The sequence below is a fragment of the Gekko japonicus genome, unplaced genomic scaffold (genome assembly GCF_001447785.1).
Source record: "Gekko japonicus isolate JY-2015 unplaced genomic scaffold, Gekko_japonicus_V1.1 scaffold999, whole genome shotgun sequence".
NCBI classification, from domain to species: Eukaryota; Metazoa; Chordata; class Lepidosauria; order Squamata; family Gekkonidae; genus Gekko; species Gekko japonicus.
In genome coordinates, this window is record NW_015171532.1 from 351,834 (window position 1) to 370,500 (window position 18,667).

Here is an 18,667-nt window from a genome sequence, read left to right on the forward strand (position 1 = left end):
AATTACACCACCAAAAGGTTAAAATCTCACCCACTGAAGACAGTTTTGTCCCAGATTCCAAATGTTTTCAGTCTTTTTTTTAAACTCCTTATGATGGTACAGTTTGAGGGAATGGACAGAGCATTGAAATGCTTTTGTGAGATCCGGGGAAGACTATTATAGTGTGCTTTTGTCTCTGTGGACATGACCTTCCACTTCTAATTTCTTCCCAGAGGGAGGGGATTGCACCATAGAAAGGGCATGTTTAGTCAACGAAAGGAGGATCTTGTCCCAGACTGGATCTCATCTGACCCCTGACATTTAGTGAATGTTACAAACCAAAGAATCCTTGAATAGGTGTGGATGAGAGAGTTTGTCATAGCTATGTGACAAACTCTGTCCTGTCAAGATGGAGATAATGGTAGATGATAGAACATTGCCTGTTTTAGGCTCAGTGACTCTTTAAAATATTGCATTTTTAGTTTGGGTGTACTTTTAGGCTTGACCCATCCTTGGCTGCTCAAGTAGAATTGGCTGCTTGAAGTACTTTTGACCATTGTTGGCTCCCTGAGGGGAACCTGTCTATAGTGATCAATGTTCTGATCCCATCAAGGCTAGATATTTGTAATGGAGTCTGTCTGGGACTCCTTTGATATCCTTGAGTAATCTTCAGCTAGTCTATGGCAAGAATGTTGACATAAAACATACTGCAGTGCTTATTACCCTCAATATTTACAGAGATGCACATTTTCTGAAAATTCTTAAACCATGGACCAAAATTATTTTTTCAATTAAAAAATATTTCACAGGGAATTGAAAAGTAGGCAATACTTTCTTATAGAGCCAAAAATTATTCTGCTGCTTGAAGAACATGAAATTCAATGTTAGCTTATGAAATAATATTTAGTGTATTTACAAGTGGGGATCCCACGAGGAGTTATTTATATATATTTATTTGTAAATTGGATTTATAAATTGCTCAATCCCTGAATACTCGGGGCTCTGAGCGATGAACAATAATGAAACATATAATCAAACAATACCAACAATTTAAAAGCTAATTAAAACAATTTCATAGTTAACGATATTCAGATGGCATTAGTATATACAATTTCAACTGTGTCCCCATCTTGTAGGGTGATAGGTGGGAGCAGGGGGAGTAGAAGGAAGGAAGTGCCAGCCAAGATGGTACCCATCGCTGTCCTCAACCAAAGGCCTGTCGGAACATCTCTGTCTTGCAAGCCCTGCAGAGCTGCATAAGGTTCCACAGGGCATGGATGTCATTTGGCAGAATGTTCCACCAGGCTGGGCCAGGGCAGAAAAGTAAGACAGGAAAGCAGCCAGCTGCTGCACTTAGTGCAAATGGGAAAATGTCAGTTTGGCAACATTCGTAATCTGGGCCTCTATAGATAAGGAGGTATCCAGGACCATGCACAAACTCCTGACAGTCTGTGCTGCTGACAGTAGCATGCTGTCAAGGGTGGGCAGTTGGCGCCCCAGCCCTGACTCCCCCTGCCACAGAACCTCCATTTTAGTTGGATTCAGTCTCAGCCAACTCTTCTTCAATGATCCCACCATGGCCTCTATACCCTTGGCCAAATTTTGTGGGGTGGTGTCTGGGCAGCCACCCATTAACAGATATACCTGGGTGTTATCAACATACTGGTAACACCCCAGCCTGACACTCCATACCTGCTGGGCGAGGGGGTGCATCGCCATACCTGCTGGGCGAGGGGAGAGGATAGCCCCTTGAGGAACCTCACATATTAATGAGTTTCTAGTTGACACTCTCTCCCCTAGCACTACCCTCTGTCCCTGATGAAGGAGAAATGAGGTTAGCCACATTGGGGAGGCAATGGGTCAGAAGGTCACAGATGACTGTGTTGAATGCTGCTGTGAGGCTAAGTAGCAGCAGCAGCACTGACCCGCCTAGATACAGCTGTCTATGGAGATCATAAGGGCGACCAGCACTGACCCCGTGGCCAGGCTGAACATCAGACGTCCAGTGCTGATGTGTTACCCAGGAAACTCTGGAGCTGCTCGGCTACCGCTCTCTCAATTACATTTCCCAGAAACAAGTTCGAAACTGAGCAGTAATTGGAAGGATCTGTAGGATCCAGAGATGGTTTTTCAAGAGTGGTACCACCATAGCCTCTTTCAACCCTGATGGATAGACCCCTGACTCCTATGGCAGATTGATAATGTCACCAGGGAGCCCAGTATTCTCTCACCGCTGGCTTTTACCAGCCATTAGGGACACGAGTCCAAGATGCATGTGGTTGTCCGAAAAGCGTGCAGGATTCTGTCAACATCACCAAGGAAGAGCAGTCAGAAGTTGCTGAATACCAAATCCAAAGATGGCCAAGTTGTGGGGATCACTTAAGTGTATCCCTGTCCTCACACTATTTCTTTTTTCTCTCCTCCTGGAAGCTCCCATATCCCCTCCCCTTTTGCTGCTCCCTTCTCTCCTTCCCACTCACCAACCAACCTTTCTTTTATCTGTTCCTCTCCCAATCTTCAGATTTATTATTTATTTATTTCATTTATACCCCATCTTTCTCCCCAGTGGGGTCCCAAAGCAGTTTGCATCCTCCTCCTCCTTCATTTTATCGTCACAACAGCCCTGAGAAGTTGGTTAGGCCAAGAGAGAGTGACTGGCCCAAGGTCACCCGTCAAACTTATATAGCAGACTAGAGATTTGAACCTGAGTGTCCCAGATTCTAGCCTAAAACTCTAACCACTACACATCTCAGCTTTCCCTCCTTCCTTTACACTGGCACCCCAAATGTGTTATGTGGTGGCTGGTGCTGGGCCACTACAAGTCACACAAGTTATAGAGAGGCTACCTGTGGGCCAAGGTGAGTTGTGTGGTAGCAAGTCATCTGGTTGCCACCACTGCACCTGAGTGAGTTGCACGTTGCATAGTAGCAAATTGGCCAGTGATTGCTGCTGCAGCTAGTCCCAATGAGTCCTCCCTTCATGGCAGGAGGGAAGAGAGGAAGAGTAGATAGACCTGGAAAGAGTCCACTCCCTTTCCTTTTACTAACAGAAATAATGTTTTGAACAGTGTTTCCCTAGCAACCCCCATAATGGCCACTGAGATTGCCTTTGTTAAAGATGCAGGTGCTGTTTCTATTGTTTTGTGGGGTTTTAACCCCACACTCAAGGTTTATTTGGTTCCTTCCTGGCATGGAGTCTAAATGCAAAGACCTATTCATTCTGTCTCTAAAGGTGTTAGAATACTGATGTTCATGTGCTGTTCTGTATTTTGTTAAGTCTGGGTATCACTGGAGTATTGTGGAAGTGCAACCAATCCCTATGAGACAGAAGCTGTATATGTTCCTGAAGTTGGTCCCATAAGGTGTAATTATAAATAAGCATTATAATGTGTGGAGTGGCCCAACAGATGAAGACACTTTTGCAAAATGAGCAGTGGGCATCCCATGCTGCCATGCTACTAAGTTTTGCATTCAAGACTCCCTTTTCACAGGCTGAGCATTGGTGTTAGAATTGGAGTGGAGACAATGAGTGGAGACATTGTCACTGTCATTGGTGACATTATGGGCATTATCCAGTAAGTGCCCATGAAACAATGTCACTTCTGGCAGAATTCACAGCAATGATGATTCATTACAGAAAAGTTTCCTTGAGGGAAGAAGAGTTTCCTTGAGGTACACCAAATATATACTGATAAGTTTGAAAGACCCTTTAAAAGTTTCCTTACAAGAGGTCTGTGACATGACAAGTTAGAAGTTTACTGTTTCCTTTCAAAGGAAGAATTTCCTTGTTCAAGAGAATGTTGCTACTTGCTGGTGAAATTTCCCCTCATTGGGTATATTCTAGCTGCAAGTGTTGTTCAGGTGAGAACCGTGCCTTCTTGCATACTTTCTCCAAGGAGTTCTTTGATTAACGGAGAATACATTTTTAAAAGGACAGAAAATGGTCCTGATATTCTATTAAATATTGATCAGCCAGGCATTCAAAGGGCTTCCACATCATTCCTATATAAAAACACAAGAGGTTTCTCAAATCTTTCTAATGATACCTGATTACTTCTAAAAAGCAACAAGACTATTGGGCTATTTAGAGAAGCTGTTGAGGAGTTTGGAAATGCATTTTTCTATGGATGGTGAGCACGCCTTAGTGCTGCTCCCATAGATGTAATTATTAATTAATGGTTCTCAGGAGATTGTGATTCCAGGTGTTCAGAGTTTTTTTCTTCCCAGACAGATTGACTGAACATAGACTCGGAAATAATCAGTGGAGTCTCTTGATGGATGTGCTCTATGCTAATGGCAACTTGCTGGATTAAAAAACAACAACACAACAACCTAGAGTCTGTAGTGAAATGCAGTCTTCCATGCCTTCTTGAACTATAGCTTTTGAAACATCAGTAACCTCAATGACTAGCTTCATAGTAGGCAAATTTAATTATTATGTTATTAAAAGACAAAAGGTGAAAACTATGTTATTTTTAAAGGAGAAACTTCCTTTGGGAAGGTCTGTACAAACACAAAAACTCTATTTACTGTAGTTGTCCTCCGTTGTTCTCACTGAGTCGCAAACTAGATTGCACAGTGTAAATCAATACAATCGATATATAATAAGCAGTGTACTAGGACTAGGATTACAGATGCATATTAGACAGACATATGCTCTGTTATTGATCGAGAGATGGACAAAAGGAGTGCTTCGGAGGATAGCCGTGCTGGTCTATAGATCCAAGTTCAATAGCACATACGAGACCAAGATTTTCAGGTTTTGAGAGTCAGTGCTGCTTTGTAAGCAGTGGTGTTTTGTAAGCCGCCCTGAGCCGGCTTTGGCTGGGAGGGTGGGGTAAAAGTTCAAATAAATAAATAAATACATTTGTCAGAGGGAATGCAACTCTTAATTCTCCTGGACCTCTCAGTGGCTTTCAGTGCCATTAATCACAAGATCCTTCTGGATTGCCTATTTGGGATGGGATTAGGAGGTACCATTCTGTGGTGTTTCTAGTTTTACCTGTAGGGTAGGTTTCAGGTGGTGCTGGGGGACTGCTGCTCAGCCCCCTTAATCTTTGGCCTATGAGGTCATGTGAGGTTCCATCTTGTCCCCTGTGCTCTTTAACATCTATGTGAAGCCACTGGGAGAGGTCATCCAGAGATTTGGACTGGGCTGTCCCCAATTGTGGGTGACAGCTCCATCTTGCACTACCAGCTGATTCCAGGGAGGCTCTAGGAACCCTGTATCAGTGCCTGGAGGCAGTTCTAGAGTGGATGTGGGCCAATAAACTGTATCTTAATCCCAACAAGATGGAAGTGCTACTGGTAGGTGGAAGATCTGATCAGGGATTTAAAGTGTCATGTTCTGGATGGGGTTGCACTCTTCTTGAAGGAAGAGGTCTGTAAGTCTGGTGGTGCTCTTGGACTTACTGCTGGATAAGCAGTTACCTTTTACCAGCTTTGACTGATGAGCCAGCCGTGGCCTTTTGTGGGCATTAAAGATCTGGCCACTGTAGTGCTTGCCCTAGTTGCATCTAGATTACTGCAATGATGTTCTATGTGAAGCTGCCTTTGAGAAGTGTTCAGAAACTTCAATTAGTATAGAATGCTGCAGCCAGGATTGTTGACTGGCGTGTGTTGTAGGGACCGTATCACTCCAGTCTTGGCCCATCTACACTAGCTCCAGATTTGTTTCCAGGTGCAATTCAAGGTGCTGGTCTTAACCTTCAAAACCCTATATGGTTTGGCAACACAAAACCTAAATAACTGCCAAATGTCTTATGAACCTGCCCAATCACTAGATAATCTTTGGAGGCCCTGCTTCACGTGTCTTCACCTTCTGAGGTTAGAGGGATGGCAACCTGGCAGAGGTCCTTCTGGGTCATGGCATCAAAGGTCTGGAATTCTCTCCCCAAGGAGATATGTTTGTCCCCTTCTGTTGCTGTCTTCCGTCAGCAGGTGAAGACTTTTTATTTTGTTTGGCATTCCATGAGGCATCCCTCCTTCCTAACCAATGTTTTAATTGCTGTTTTATGTTTTGTGTATGTGTATTTATATTTTCTATGTGTATTAACTCTGTTTTGTAATTGTTTAATGATTTGTGTTGTGGGTTGATTTTAATGGTTTTGAAGTGTGGTTTTATTATGTGTGTTTTAAATTGTTAGCTGCTTTGGTGGCCCTTGTATGAGTGGAAAGGTGGCATGCAAATTTTGTAAATAAAGATAAATGCAGAGTGCAGATACAGCGACAAAAGGCTTTTACATCAGAGGAAATCAATGCAGTGATAACTGGGTAATACATGCAGCCTTGATGTGAGCATCTTAATAGTAACCCCAAGTCTGGGACTCCCTTCTTAAGGATAGTCCATCAGAGTCTAAGCAAGTTTTTTTGTGAAGAGGGTCACCTTTTTGGTTGTTTAAAAAGATTTTAGGGGCAGGGTGAAGTTGTTGTGCAGTAAGAGTGTGAAACTGGATTTCTCTCTACGGCGGAAAGTATTGTTACAACATTTATGCACAAGGATAGCTGATAGATGGAAGGCCTCTCAAGATACCTGAATTAAGAATATTCTGTTCAAAAGACAAGATTAGATTCACAATGGATGGATGCCTATTATGTTGTTTTCTTATCCCTTGGGAGGATACCCTGTGCAACTGCTTTATAAATAGCACATTTTCCCTAACCTAATATATTTGCCAGTCTGTTATCACCTTTCATTATGGTGTTGTCATCTAGATGTCTGAATATTGTCACTTGATGCCCAGTCAACCTTGCCTGCTCATGAAATATTGCATGAGATTTTGTGCACACACACTGCTTCAGATCCCTACATACTGCCCCAAATCCCTACATACAGTAGATCCTTCATGCCTTGGGGCAGTGATTCTGCCCTCCCACCCAGGAGGTAATTACAAATCTGGGACCATTCAGAATTTTTGTGGGCAAATAGGAGATGACTATCAGGGATAAGGGTATTGCTGAAATTATCTGTATATCATAAGTATACATATGCAAACAAAGTTGTTTTGTCTGAAGTGCTGTCTTCATGTCCCAAGTTTTTACTTGTGGTTTGGTGTGCATCTGGTGATGTACTTGGTGGCTGGTGGTTGGTTAAAGGTTAAGAACCACTGCCTTGGTGAATGTTGCTTTCTGTGTGAGCCTTTAGGTTAGCTATGGGTGCCCTTCTAAAACTACTTTAGTGGGGTATAATACCACAGAGTCTGTCCTCCAAAGCAACCATTTTCTCCAGGGGAACTGCTCTTTCATCTGGAGACCAGCTAAGGCAGCCCCAATTTTTGGTTCTTATGCAAGGTCTGTCTAAATGCAGCTCATGTTTGTGGAAGGGATGCTGTTTAAAAAGACATTTGTTGGCCAGAGATCTGTCTAAATGCAGCTCAAGTTTTTTGAAGGCATGCTGTTTAAAAAGACATTTGTTGGCCAGGTTTGCTCCGGCCCAATAGAAATGGGGGGGCGATGCCCACCACGAATGCCCCCAATCCACCCTGGGAGGATGCCATACCCCCCTCCCCCAGCACCCTGGGAGTGCACCTGCCTGCCTCTCCGGCTCTCTGGCAGCCAACTTAGGCATCCCTGCCTGGACCCAGAATCCACCAATATGTTCGACAAAGGCTCCTTCCTGTGCTGGAGGAAGCGCTTCAAGCAGCAACGACCTGACCTCTTCCTCCTGCGTGCTGCCACCGATCCGGCTGCCTTCCTGCCCGGCTTTGTGTATGGCAGGAGGTGGGGCAGCGGGTGTGGGGACTTTCCCCTTCCAACCCCCACCTTGCGCCCTGCCCACGTGCTGGGCCCCACAGCCTTGGTGGCTGCCCGGTCAGTTTTCTCCAGCTGCCAGTGGCTTCTCATCTTTCCTGGGCGGTGAGTTGAGCTGAACTTGAGTGCCATCTTCAGATGTGGAGCAGGGTGCTGGTGGAAGGGAACATGAAACTTTCCCCCAGACAAACAGCAGCTCTTGGGAAAGGGACTGTGATTGGCAAAACAGTTCAAAGAGGAGAGGTGAAACTCCCCCTCCTCGGAGCCCAAATCCCAACAACAATGAGGTGAGCTGCAGGAAAGTCTTCTACTTGGCTGGGGGGAGGGGGCCCTCTTCACCCTTTTATTTTATTTTATTTATATTTATATCATTATTTTTTGTGACATCTGAAGTGACATCATACCCCACCAGTGCCCCACCACCAAAAACTTTTCTAGCTACAGTGCTGGTTGCCAACCCACAGGTGGGGCCAGGGAATCTTCCAGTATTACAGCTGGTCTCCAGATAAGAGATCAGTTCCCCTGGAGTAAATGGCTGCTTTGGAGGGTGGACTATGTAGTATTATATCCCACTGAAGTCATTCCCCAAACCCTGCCCCCCCAGGCTCCATCCTGAAATCTCCAGGAATTTTCCAGCCCAGAGTTGGCAACCCTAAGCCAGGGTGAAAGTCATGCAGTAAGGTAGAAACACAGCGCAGGAAGGGATTTCAAGGGTCATCTAGTCCAACCCTTGTACAATGCAAGAAATTCACAACTGCCTTCACCCTCCCCCAGTGACCCTTGCTGTATACTCAGAGGAAGAGCAAATCTCCAGGATCCCTGGGCCAATCTGTACCATAATATAATTCCTTCCTGACCTCGGGGCAGTGATCGGCATTACACTGGACACAGAAGAAAGGTCCATGAGAGCCAAGCACTGGCTCATCCTTTCCTGCCCTCCCCAGTCTGCCTTAATTCACAGAATCAGCATTGCTGTCAGATGGAAAACCCACCACCTCTGAGGAACCCGGTCCAATCTTCTGGGACAACAGAAAACAACTCTGCTCTATCCTTTATATGACGGTCCTTCAAATACTTGAAGATGGCTATCATATCACTTCTCAATCATCTCCTCTCCAGGCTAAACATACCCAGCTCCTTCAACCTTTCCTCATAGGACTTGGTCTCCAGACCCCTTACCATCTTCATTGCCCTCCTCTGGACATGCTTCAGGTAATCCTTCTTAAACTGCAGTGCTCCCAAATGAACACAATACGCCAAGTTAGGTCTAACCTGAGCGGAGTGAAGTGATACCATCACCTTGCGGGATCTGGACACTACTGTGTTTTTTTTTGGGGGGGGTGTTTATATGCTTGTATGCCTGGAAGTCATGGTGACTTCTGGTGACCCCTACTGGGGGCTTGGATGTTTTTCAGAGAGGGAGCTTGATAGCCTGCCTCTGCATCCTGAGTCCTGGTATTCCTTGGATGTTTCCCTTCCAGATACTTGCCAGGGTTGGCCCTGCTTAGCTTCCGAGATCTGATGAAATTGGGCTTGCCTGAGCTATCCAGGTCAGGGCTGGACACTACTGTTGATGTAACCAGAGCAGCTCCTAGGATGCATGGCCACTGCGACCAACCCAGTGTGGCTCTCAGCCTCCTCCAATTGCTGGAGGTAGGTGCATTCTCTGCACTTACGCAGAAAACACTGCTTTATTTGGGGATAATTTAACCCCCCTCTGTAATTTTTTCAAGATTAAAGATTTTTTTACAAACTAGGGGTTCTTCCAAGTTTGCAGAAAAGTCTCCTTAGCATCCACATGGCCCTGATCCACAGATTTAGATATCCGCAGATGGGGGGGGCCTACATGTTGCTAATATCCTCCCAGAGGGTATCAAGGCCCTGCGGGATTTATTGCATTTCTGCAGGGCCTGCAAGACAAAGCTCTTCCACCAGGCATTTGACTGAGGAGCTGCACCTAATACTTCAACAGAGGTTAAGACCCTATGCCCTGGAAAGTGCTTTTGGTGGCCTGTGCTGCACTGGTACAACTGAAATATATTATAGGACTTGGACAACAGTCCTATAATTACTGCTGGTTGTTGCCCACTATGGCTAATAACAAAACTGTGTTTCAACATCCTGTATGTATAATTAGCACCTTATAAATGTTTTATAAATGTTTTACGTTTTTTAACCGTTTTAACCTTTTATGTAAGTTGCCCTGAGCCTGCTTCAGTGGGGAGGGTGGGGCATAAATCGAATAAATAAATAAATATAGATTCCAACTGAGTAGCTGGCTTGCTTATTTAGATGTTTCTTAACTCAGCTTTTTCTGAAACTGGACTCATAGTGAAACCATGTTGTAATGATAATAAAAGCCATGTACACTTAAAATCCGTAAGACAAACAGATCAAGTGGTGGCAGTTTCAAAAGCCCCCTGAATAGGCCCACATCACACAGCTTGCAGAATCTCAGCAATGTGGAAGCCGCCCATCAACTTAAGAAAATATTGCATAGAACAGGAGCAGCCGCTGAAAAAGCATTAGATATAGCAGTAGTTTGTACCTATATCAGATGAACCACTGTTAACTGTTGAGTGGTTACATCAGGATGAGTTGTTGGTAAACAAGGACAGGCCTGCCTCTGTCCCATCTATATGAGCAGCAGCTCTGGCATTTCTCATAAAGCTATCTTTACATTCTTAATCAAGCTAGTCTGCCCAGTGAAAAATATATCTAATGCCTATTAATGCCTCTTTTATCTGGATACTATTTTTTTTGTCACTCAAACAATATTAATCAGACTGAACACATAAAGTCGGTCTAAATTTTAGCAGGATTTGTGAACTATTAAAATAAACTTAAAGCCATCAAGCTAGTCTGCCCAGTGAAAAATATATCTAATGCCTATTCATGCCTCTTTTATCTGGATACTATTTTTGGGTCACTCAAACAATATTGATCAGAGTGAACACATAAAGTTGGTCTAAATTTTAGCGGGATTTGTGAACTATTAAAATAAACTTAAAGCTGAAAAAGCATTAGATATAGCAGTAGTTTGTACCTATATCAGATGAACCACTGTTAACTGTTGAGTGGTTACATCAGGATGAGTTGTTGGTAAACAAGGACAGGCCTGCCTCTGTCCCATCTATATGAGCAGCAGCTCTGGCATTTCTCATAAAGCTATCTTTACATTCTTAATCAAGCTAGTCTGCCCAGTGAAAAATATATCTAATGCCTATTAATGCCTCTTTTATCTGGATACTATTTTTTTTGTCACTCAAACAATATTAATCAGACTGAACACATAAAGTCGGTCTAAATTTTAGCAGGATTTGTGAACTATTAAAATAAACTTAAAGCCATAAAATAACTGTTTGATATTGTTTAATTTAATGCAGGGTAATAAATTAATTTTTCAGTTGAATTAAATATTAGTGTAGTAAGTGGGTTTGTTCTTTAAAAAGCAGCACATTGATTGTTTATTGATGTAGAATGACTGGTTACTGAGGTAGATGTACCAGTCCTAGTCTGAAGGATAGCGTAGAAAGCCTTTCTTAAAAACCAAATAACAGTATATGAAAATTAATGATCTTGTTGGGTGAATTCTCTATATACAAAGAAAAAGGCACTTTCTTGGTTTTTGACCTTGTGATAATTGAACTATTGGTGCCAAAAATGTTGGATGGAGTACACAGATAAAAGAGAATGTGTCCTGTTTGATCATTCTTAGATCTTTGCTACAGTTAAGCATTTGGTCTTTGTTATTCAAAGCTTCTGCTGGATTGTAATAAGAGCTTAACATCGCCTTCCATAAATAGAGTGGTTAAGTGTCTTTCCCTTTCAGTCTGTATTGGGTCTAAAACTTTAAGAGGGGGAAAAGTTTTGCTTCCATTTTACATTAATTAGAAAAATGTGTGTTATGATGAGGCTGTATTCTTAGACATATTTTATTACTGTTTCTGAAGATCTGTATGGCCACCCATACTGTTACTGTTCTTCCCACTGCCTTTGTAGCTATGTTACAGTCCCCCCCCCCTTATTATCCTTGGAGTCAGCTTCCAAGTTCAGTTTTAGTGGGAAGACACATTAGTGTGTGTTAATGGTACATATTTTTCAGTCGTTTTGGTTGGTTTGGATTCAGCTGGATTTTTCACTCAGTCTGTCCCCATTCCTGTGCTTCCTTCAACCCTTGTCCCAGATGGCTTTTGTACATGCAGGTACCATGATCCCAACCTTAGCCTTTTTTGTGTTCAGAGAGGTCCTGCCCTTTCCTTTACAGCTAAAAAGCCAATTGGATCCAATCCGTAGTTTGCTTTTTGGAAAGCATAACCTATTTGTAAAGGTCAAGTACCGTAACTCTTTGTCTTGCCCACATTATCACTAACAGTGCAATCATAAGCAAAGTTCTACCCTGCTAAGCCTATGGACATCGGTGGATTTAGAAGGGAATAACTCTACTTGGAATGTTTTCCGAGGGTACCCATTTTAGTTTTCAGTAGAAGAGCTTGATCTGAGTCCAGTAGCACCTTAGGGACCAACAAGTATTCTGGTTTTTAGCTTTCGAGAGTTGATGCTCTCTGATAAAGGGAAGTTTGACTGTTGAAAGCTCATACCCTGAAAATCTTGTTGATCTCTAAGGCGCTACTGGACTCAGATCTAGCTCTGCTTGGGTTTACTGTGTAATAGCGTTAAATTAAGTTTATGCTTGTTTATAAATTATGCATTTGTAGTTTTTCAAATGCGTGTTTTACTTGGTAAGAATAAAATAATTTGTTATATTCAAAGGAACAGAATTAATTATATTTGAGGAATGATACACAGAGAGAGAGAGAGAGTATTGAAAGATTATGCAAGACTGTTGTAATATTGGATACTGGTATTTATACTCTGCTTTTCTCCCCATTGGGGTCTCAGTGCAGGTTATAACATTCTCACCTTCTCCATTTCATTCTCTCAACAACCATCCATGGCAGAATGGGGATTTGAACCTGGGTCTCCCAGAGCCTAGTCTGACACTCTAACCACTTGTCACACTGGCAGTCTCATATATAATACTTCCAGTTCTATCGACTGGAGAAGAGAATAGATTTAAATATTTGACAGATGCTCTTCCAGTTACTTATCTAAAACCTCCAGGGAGATTCATTTTTATTGGAAACACATTCCAGTCACAGAGAATGGCAATGTAGCCAAATCATTATACTAGAGTATCATAAGCAAAAAGAGAACTTGGTGGTGGTGGGGAGCTGTGACATAAATAGTAACAGTTGGGAGTAATTTGTATGAGAACTAATGAGTGAAACTTTCTTTTTTTCTGTAGGGGAGAGCTATGTGTGCGGTTCAATAGAGCCGTTCAAGAAGTTGGAGTACACAAAGAATGTAAATCCAAATTGGTCAGTAAATGTTAAAACCACCTCCGCTTCCCGCACAGTGCCCTCTCTTGCCACGGCCAAAGGAGGCCCTTCTGAGTCAAAAGAGAACAAGGATTTCATTAGACCCAAGCTGGTCACAATCATCCGAAGTGGTGTGAAGCCGCGTAAAGCAGTCCGGATTCTGCTTAACAAGAAGACAGCACATTCATTTGAGCAGGTTCTCACTGATATTACTGATGCTATCAAGTTGGATTCGGGAGTAGTTAAGCGCCTGTACACACTGGATGGGAAACAGGTAAGAGAACTCTTTAAAGTCCAATGTGAAGAATTGTGCATAGGACTGGAATTAGTGGCTGTTGAGATGCAAAATACCATTTTCTTGGCCAATGATCTTATAAACTTGATACAGTGTAACACATCCTAATCAAAGAGAGCTATAACTAGCAGATCCACTACAAACAGTTTAAAGTACATGAGTGTGCCTGCATGTACACAGTTGTCAGGAGCAAGACAAAGTTAACTAAATAGTTCATCAGCTATTTTTACTGGCAACTAGAAAATACTTTCTAAGTTAACAGTATCATTGCATAATAATACATTATTGTAAGTTGCTTGCCAGTGTGGGATAACTGCTGTAGTATAATTTTGGGAAATGGGTTTAAATTGTTTACTTTTCCCTCTCTATATTGGGCTCCATTTAACCTTTACTGCGTGGGTAAGTACCCCTAACAACATAATCCCTTAATGGAGCAGTAGCCATATTCCCAAGTAGAGGAAAACAATATTGGCAGCTGTGAAAAAACCTAAGGTGCCAAATCTTCTTGTACTGCAGAAGATTCCAGGGGTAGGACCGGTGTGATGTCATGGGTTCCACTTAGTTGTGTTAATGTCAATAGTTTGCATCCACCTGGATGGAGAGCTTCTGTCTTGAGGGATAACTTGGTATTTTTATACTTCTAGTCAAGGTTTAAATGTGTCCTGAATAGAACAAGCAACTAAATACTGAAGTATTCACTCTTAATGATTCTTCTTGGTTAATTTCATGGCCTCATTTTTGAGACTGTCTGGCAAAAACCTTTCCCCCATGTGGGCAAATCAAACCTAGTGGCTCTCTTTAGGGTACACATTATCCTATAATCAATGTACAGCTGATCTCTGATGGTGATGTGGAGTGCATGACCTAAGTTCAGTGCTCTTTCCGATTTATACCAGTGTAGATACAGTGCTCTGACCTGGATAGTCCAGGCTAGCCTGATCTCATCAGATCTTAGAAGCTAAGCAGGGTCAGCCCTGGTCAGAATTTAGATGAGAGACCAGCAAGGAAGTCTAGGGTGGCTACACAGAGGCAGGCAGTAGCAGACTACTTCTAAATGTCTCTTGCCTTGAAAACACTACAGGGTTGCCATAATTTAGCTGTGACTTGACTGCAAAAGAAGAAGAAGATATAGTGTCTTGCAGCATGTGGGCCTGCTGATATCAGAATGCATAAAAAATTAAGTACTACTTCATTCTAGGTGAATTTGCACGATTAGAACAAACAGTCATTGACGTGTCAGCTCTTCTCTCTCTGGTGATGAGTAATGAATGGCTTGTGGTGACTAAAAGCTCTTTGGGTGATACAAGGTGGGAATTCCATGTGACCAAGTTTTTAAAGAAGGTGAAAGGCCCATAGGCTGAATGTTCACCTGAAACCTCCCCATTTCCTCATACTGTATCCTGTGTCAGTCTTGCATTTTCCCCTCAGTTGGGGGGAAAAAAGTAGCTGTGCAGACAGTCTTTTCAAACACCATTTATACTGGACCTCCAGATTCAACACAGTGCTATGTTCTTGATCTGGGAAGGTAAGCAGGGTCATCCCTGGTTAGTACTTGGATGGGAGACCACCAAGGAAGTAGCTATGCAGAGGCAGGCAATGGCAAACCACCTCTGAACATTTCTTGCCTTGAAAACCCTATGGGGTTGCCATAAGTCAATATTTTATGTCACAGAATCTGAAAGACATAAAACAAAATGGAGTGGATTCATTTGCAAAATGTAGTTCTTCTTTGGCAAACCTGCTTTGCAGAAGCCTGGATCAAAATTTGGTAGAGTTTTTTTAAAAAATGGATGATGTTGCTGAGTTGAGCAAATGGGCGACTCAAGAATCTTTACTAAGTCCGCAAGCCCACTTGTACCAGTGTAGTATTGGTAATGTTTAGAGTGCCAGGGTAGGACCAGTATGTCCAGGTTTTAATCACCAGTCTGCCATGCAGCAGATATTGGGCCAGTCACACACACTCAGCTTAACCTATTGTCCAGGGTTGTTTTTGAGGTCAAAATGGAGAGAGAACAATGATACATGCTGTCTTGAGAACCTTGAAAGAAGGTATTAAAATGCAATATACATAAAATAATTGCTTTCTGCTGTCCGCCCTGGTGGTAGTTCTATTGTGTTGTCTTCCAGCCATTCTATTGTTCTGCTTAGGGCCATGAGGGAAATGAGGAGAAAGGAATTAATGGACTATACGCTGATTAAATTTACAGCCAATAAAAGCCAATCCTTCCATTGAAATCAGTGAAATGAAACAGCACTGTTGTTAATATTGATGTGGCCCCCTTCTGTATGTGAAACCTGGAAAAATTCCCGCTCCACCCTACCCCCGCCCTGAGCATACCAAGCTATGATATGATAGGGTCAAATTAGACTTGACAGGAGAGTCCTGTCGGGACTTGAGAGGTTCGTAAATGCCAGTTGATGGTCTCAAGTGGTTTACTGGAAGGTTTTAGAAAGTACTGCGGGGGAGAGGAGGAGTGGCTCAGCTCTGTGGTGCAGCCTCATTTGAAATACTGTGTGCAGTCCTGGTCACCATATTTCAAAAAGGACATTGCAGAGCTGGAAAAAGTACAGAAGAGGACAACCAATATATTTAGGGGGTTGGAGCACCTTCCCTATGAGGAAAGGCTGAAGAGTCTGGGACTTTTCAGTTCAGAAAAGAGATGACTAAGGGAGGACATGCTAAGAGGTTTATAAAATTATGTATGGGGTAGAGAGAGTCGACAAAGCAGTTTTTCCTCCTTCTCCCAAAGTAGTAGAACTTGAGGGCATCCAATGAAGCTGATGGTCAGTAAATTCAGGAGGGACAAAGCACAAATTGAAATACTTCTTTACTACACAGAGAGTGATTAAAACATGGAAGTTGCTGCCACAGGAATAAACAGTTTTAAAAGGGGGATTAGATAGATTCTTGGAGGATTCTTGGAGGGGAACATCCATGTTCAGAGGCACTAAACCTCTGAATCTCAGAGACAGGAGGAAGCATCAGGGGAAGGCCTTGGCCTCTATTCCCTGTTGTTGGACCTCTAGAGGAACTGATTGGCCACTGTGTGAGACATGATGCTGGAACAGATGGACCACTTGATGTTCAAACAAGGCAATTGGGTCTGCAAAGTCCCAGTAAATGGGGCTTTTGCTTCAAGTCAGGTTTGACTCAGTTCTTTCTAACATGTAAAGCTGTTTTCTACCAGTCTAGCTTGCTTTGTTACAGACTTCTTAAAGAATAAATAATGTAGTAGAGGTACAACTGAAAATACTTTAGCCGTTCCAATGTCTGAAAAGAAGAATGGAAATGCACACATTTGTGGACTGCAAAAACTCTTCAAGCCTTGTTTGCATGACTACTTCCCATGCTGCCCATCAGTAATTTGACCATAAATCCCACAAGGACATTCTGCAGAGTTCACCATCAGATTGAATGCATCCAAGCCCAAACAAAACAACCACATGACTATGCCCCAGTCACCAAATGATCATGAATTGGAAGTAGTCCCACTTTCACATCTCTAATTGAGGTAAAAGTAACCTAAGCTTGGTTTGCAGACAAGATAACAGGCTTTAGTAATTCCGAAGGGATCCTGGATGGTTTCAGATCAATGCCAAGACAGCAACTTTGTTTTTAAGAGCTTGGAAACTTTGTCTACTTGATTAGCTTTGAGACAGTTCTCCTGATGCACACCCCCCACCCCGGTCTATTATATTTTGTTGAAGTGGCAGGCTGTGCAGCATAACCTTAGAAGCAAAGGGAGTGGGGGGGTGCACTCCATTCTCTTGAACAGAGACTACTGTGTCTGGTGCGTCAACAAAACTGCTTAGCAAGCAGAAATGTCAAACACTGATTTTTGCACTCAGCAGGAGTAACCTGTTGGTCAGCTCTGTGTGTAGGGGAAGTCATTGATTTCCATCCTACTTAAGCAATTGATGTTCCATTTACTTTGTCAGAGCCCATTTTCCTCATGCAGGATTTGAAGTGCAAGGATGAGGTTCTCCCCCCTCTTTTGCAGGATTAAAGCAAGGAAAGCCATGGTAAATCCAAAAGTTTGTTCCACTTGTGCATGTAGTTAAATTCCCATCTGTGCCTCTTGCAGGGGATCTAGAGAACTCTGTAGAAAGCCGCCTTGCCTCGAGTGGCTAAGTCTTAATTGGAAATTTCTTAGATCTGACTTAACAACAGAGAAATCTTAAAGCCTCCTTGACTAGAAAGCGTAATTTTATTTTAGAATCCAAGGATAAAGCTTTTATAGTACAATTACTCTCCTTTAAATCCTGCTTGAGCGTAAACTTTCCAAGTTAATATTTAAATACCATCTCTCCTCTTTGCTGCAGGTCATATGAAAGTCAGATGTAAAAACTTATTGGAAAATTCCAGCCTTTTATAACAGCAAATGCTTGATCTGGTAGTACTTGTATAGTATGACTTTATTTTGTTTTGCTTCCTCTGCATAAATAGTATTGACTGACATGCTTTCAAATCTTGTTCTGTTATCTTCCCTGCTAGTTAAAATGGAGGTCCTGTCAGGCTTTCTTGAAGGTTTTTTGTGTGGGGGAAAGTGGTTCGTTATTTGAAAATACAGAAACCAATATCTTGGTGTGATTTGGTAGTGCTATCCAGTAAATGGAGTATTCTAGACTCTATTATGACCTCCTTCATGACTTGAAATATACTTAAAGCAAGTATCCTAATTTCTATTTGTGACTTAGTGCTTGATTAGGCAATGTGATGATAATCTAGTTCAATGATGATGGTGTTAATCTAGTCTATATCAATGCACCCTAAGTAACCTGCATAGGTACTTAAGAAAACTAAGCAGAAACATTAATGACAGGGATTGAATCAGGAGGGCAGATGATACTTGTTCCTTTATTCTCCCATTAAAACTGCTATTTGCTTTTAAAATTTTCAGTATCAAGATTTTCAGTAGCAAAATTGAAGCCAATGTCAAGACTTGTGGTATGAACTACTGGTACATATTTTTTTATTTGCAGTTCTGCATTTTGTACAGATCTCCACTACAAATTAACAAAATGGCTTCAGATTAGTGACTCTCTCCTTCCCACTCAGCTTCCAGTCTATAATATGTGGATAATACTAGCCTACCTTACAGGTTTTTTTAAAAGAATTACCATGATAACATACATGAACTACTTCGAACACTAAAAGCACTTTGTATAGACTGTTACTTTTTAACACATCTATAAATGTTGTTGTTCCTTAAAATGGTGTTCCTTGTACTTCATTTTTTTAAAAATTATAAATGACTTATTTG

The 18,667-nt window shown here is 42.2% G+C and overlaps 1 protein-coding gene across 2 annotated transcripts in view; it reads left to right on the forward strand.

The window, feature by feature from the left end:
• DCLK1 (doublecortin like kinase 1) overlaps nt 1-18,667 on the forward strand; it is a 306,559-nt gene that overhangs the window by 4,795 nt on the left and 283,097 nt on the right. For both annotated transcript variants that reach the window (XM_015419594.1, XM_015419595.1), the window contains exon 2: nt 13,036-13,382. In XM_015419594.1, the coding sequence (XP_015275080.1) occupies nt 13,036-13,382 (347 nt within the window). The remainder of the gene's footprint in view (nt 1-13,035; nt 13,383-18,667) is intronic.